We start from the raw sequence: 3,871 nt of genomic DNA on the forward strand, positions 1-3,871 counted from the left end.
GAGGTTCTGAGATCAATTCCCAGATCTGTACAAGTGAGAATATGCAAGACACACATATGGGGGCAGGAAGACAAGGCTTCCCCACCTCACCTTCTATCCCAGCAGAAAACAGGATCAAACAGAGTAGACTGTGTTTATCTTTTCTAGTAAGACTTTTACAATAATGAGTTCAGGGTCTCTGATTCCTCACCCCAACCAGGATTTTCTGGAATTTTTTCTTACCTGGGTCAATGTTCACAACAACTTTAAACTTGTAATCATATCCAACTTTGTCAATTGTGCACCAGTAAACGTCAGCATCGCTCATCCTCAGATCCTCCATGGTCACTGTGATGATGAGGTCTGTCTGGTCGTCCATGATGGACACACGGTTCTTCTTCACCTGCTCTGATGCATCAGTTTGAATGAGAATCTCACATGTACTCCAGTCAGGTCCCCGGCACCAGTACTTTCTGTAACTCCTCCAGGGTGAGGTATAACGGCACTGCACAGTCAAGGAGCCCTGCTCCTGACCTCCCACCTCCTCTGGGCCTGTGATTGGATTCTGAGCAGTGGAGCAGCCTGGAAAATACAAACCCATGGACCACTGATCTCCAAGGATGGGGCACAGTGCCCTGTGCCAAAAAGTTCATGAGCTGAGTGAAAATTAATGAAGAGCTACCCTTTCCACAAAGCAGGTCATCATCATCATTCTATTGGTCAATGCAAAAAAAAAAAAAAAAAATGGCTGAAGAGCCCAGTTACATCTCTCAGAAGGTAAAATTGTGACAATGAGCAGTCATGTTTGCTGTCATCCTCCCCTCTTCCCATGTGGCTCATGCCACAATGGCCAATAAAAATATATTTCAAAGAATCCCTTTGCAACCATCGTTGTGTTGCTCTAGAGTGAAGGAAGTGTCAGAAGACCATGTCCACGGTACATGATCCTGCCTTTGTTTTAGTATCCATGACCCTCAAGAGGTCCATATGAAGAAGCCACATCCTATGGCCATGCAGAGGCCACTTCTGGTGTTTCCAGCAGTCTCTGAGATGAATGCCTTGGAAGCTGACCAAAATGACGCTGCCCAATCTGATTTCCATATGGTCCAGAGTCCACACAGACCCTGTGCTGTCCTGCAGATCCATGTAATCTGAGTTCTAGAGCTCCTAGTAAGGGTTGAGGATGCAGCACAGTTCGTGAGGGGCTTCCATAGTATGCACAACAACAGATAGCAAATACCTGTTTAAAAAAACAATACAGGAGGGTCTGGAGAGATGGCTTAATGGGTAAGAGTACTGGCTGCTCTTCCAGAAGTCCTGAGTTCAATTCCCAGCAACCACAAGGTGGATCTTCAACCATCTGATGCCCTCTTCTGGTGTTTGTGAAGACAGAGTACTCATGTACATAAAATACATAAATAAATACCCTTAAAAAGATACTTGCTGGCCGGGCATGGTGGCACGTGCCTTTAATCCCAGGCCTCGGGAGGCAGAGGCAGGTGGATCACTGTGAGTTTGAGGCCAGCCTGGTCTACAAACTGAGTGTAGGACAGCCAAGGCTAACACAGAGAGACCCTGTCTTGGAAAACCAACCAACCAACCAACCAACCAACAAAAACGAAAAACAACAACAACAAAACAAACAACAAAAACTTGCATACCTTCAGAGTATTGGGCTTCAACAACAACAAAGTATGCCCTTAGTGGCACAGGTAAGAAGACAAAAATGGCTGAATGCAATTATTTTCAACTGAAAGTTCTCAACCAACAGAGGGAAGAGACAGCTTGCAGTGTAGGAGAAAATCTTTTCAGACTGTGTGTCTGACAGGAGATCAATTTCCAGGCTGTAGGAGCACAAAATCAGTTTGAAGAGTCCAACAGCAGGCATAATCAAATTAACAGTGGACAAACGAGCAGCTGTGGAGATGGCTTAGCCGGTGAACCATCTGCTGTGTAAGATTAAGGCCGAAGAAACCGAGTCTGTATCCCCAACACCCATGTAAAGAGTCAGGAGTGATGGTGTGTTCCCATAACCCAGCAAAGAGGGGGACAGTAGGGACAGGAGAGTCTAGAAGCCCCTTGGCCATCCAAGCCCGCTTCAGATTCAGTGAGGAACCCTGTCTCAAAAGATAAAAGTGGGAGTTGGGCATGGTGGCACACTGCTTTAATCCCAGCACTGGGAGGCAGAAGCAGGTAGATCTCTGTGAGGTCAAGGCCAGCCTGCTTGACACAGAGAGTTGTAAGCCACCCAGAGCTAAATAGTGAGGCCCTGTGTCAAAAATAAAATAAAATAAAAAATAAATGCAAGGAGTGGTTTAAAGAACACCTGGCCCTCAACCTCAGGCCTCCAAACACACACATACCCACCTGCAGGGGCACCTGTGCATGCGCGCGCGCTCGCGCACACACACACACACACACACACACACACACACACACACGGCAGATGAGCTAAGCAGACAGTTCTTAAAGGTGATGGAAATGGTCAATAAACATATGGACAAATGCTCGATTTTATAATTGTCAGGGAGATGGATGCAAAACAGAATCATAAAAGGCCACCATCATGCCTCAGTCAGAAAGGCTATTACCAAAATAAATAAATAAAAGGCAAAATAGAACAACTGTTGATGTGTGTGGGACAGAGGAAGTCCAACACATTGCGGATTGGAACAGAAACTAGACGTTTTTGGGAAACTGTATGAAAGTTCCTCAGAACTGGCGTAGACCTGCCGCATAATTCAGCAGCCCCACTCAGGGGACATAGCCTGTGCTGGTTAGGTTTTTGTCAACTTAACACCATCTGGGGCCATACAGAAAGAAAGAACACCAATTGAGAAAACTCCTCTGGGGGACATTTTGTTGATGTGGGAAGGTCCAGTGCCCGGTGGACGGTGCCACCCCTGGGTAGAATAAGGAAACAGGCTGAGTAAGCTATGGCGAGCAAGCCGGTAAGCAGCACCCCTCCATGGCCTCTGCATCAGTTCCTGTCTCCGGGTTCCTGCCTTGCTTGAGATCCTGCTATAGCTTCCTCCATGATGGACTGTGAGCTGGACATGTAAGCTAAATAAACCTTTTCCTCTCCAAGTTGTTTTTTGGCCACTGTCTGTTTTGCAGAAATAGAAGGCGAACACACAGCCCGGAGACATGAAGTGAGCATGCGAGGCGACATCCTCCCTCATGTTTATGGCAGCAGTGTTCACAGAGCCACGGCACAGAGCCAGCCTAGATGTGGGTGAGTGGATGATAAAGCGTGGTACATAAATGCAGTGGAGTGTCCTTGCAAAGGGATTGGATTTCATCATTAGCAGCTCACAAAGGGGATTGGATGAAGTGAAATAAATCAGACACAGGAAGACGTTACCATACATTTGTATTGCTATGTGGAAGCTAAAAAGTTATTCCCTGTGGCTAGGGAGATGGGGAGTGGGCCAGTCTATAAAGTGTTTGATGCAAAAGCAGGAAGCTTATGTTTGGACCCCCAGAATACAAGGAAAAAGCCATGTGAGGTGTGTGTGTGTGTGTGTGTGTGTGTGTGTGTGTGTGTGTGTGTGTGAGAGAGAGAGAGAGAGAGAGAGAGAGAGAGAGAGAGAGATCTGTAACCCCAGAGATAGGAGGAGCCCCAGAGAACACCAGCCTGATAGACAGAATTAGGGAGCTCCAGGTTCAGTGGGGGGCCCTGTCTCAACAAGAAAGGTGGAGCGTGATGGAGAAAGGTACCCAATGTCAATCTCTGGCTTCCACATGTATGTGTACATACACACATGCGCACCTGAGCTTACACGTGCAGTCGATCATACACACACACACAAATGAACATTTACACGTGTATGCACATTTTTCCAAAAGAACAAAAGTCAACCTCAAATAAGTAGTGAACAGTATAGCAGTC

The 3,871-nt window shown here is 46.6% G+C and overlaps 1 protein-coding gene across 1 annotated transcript in view; it reads right to left on the minus strand.

The window, feature by feature from the left end:
* Positions 1–580, minus strand: part of LOC127200818 (CMRF35-like molecule 5) — a 6,068-nt gene extending 5,488 nt beyond the window's left edge. Inside the window, 1 exon segment of the mRNA XM_051159285.1 lies at positions 223–580. Within this exon segment, the coding sequence (XP_051015242.1) occupies positions 223–580 (358 nt within the window).
* Positions 581–3,871: the final 3,291 nt, after the last annotated feature.

Source organism: Acomys russatus, chromosome 16 (genome assembly GCF_903995435.1).
Source record: "Acomys russatus chromosome 16, mAcoRus1.1, whole genome shotgun sequence".
Taxonomy (NCBI): Eukaryota; Metazoa; Chordata; class Mammalia; order Rodentia; family Muridae; genus Acomys; species Acomys russatus.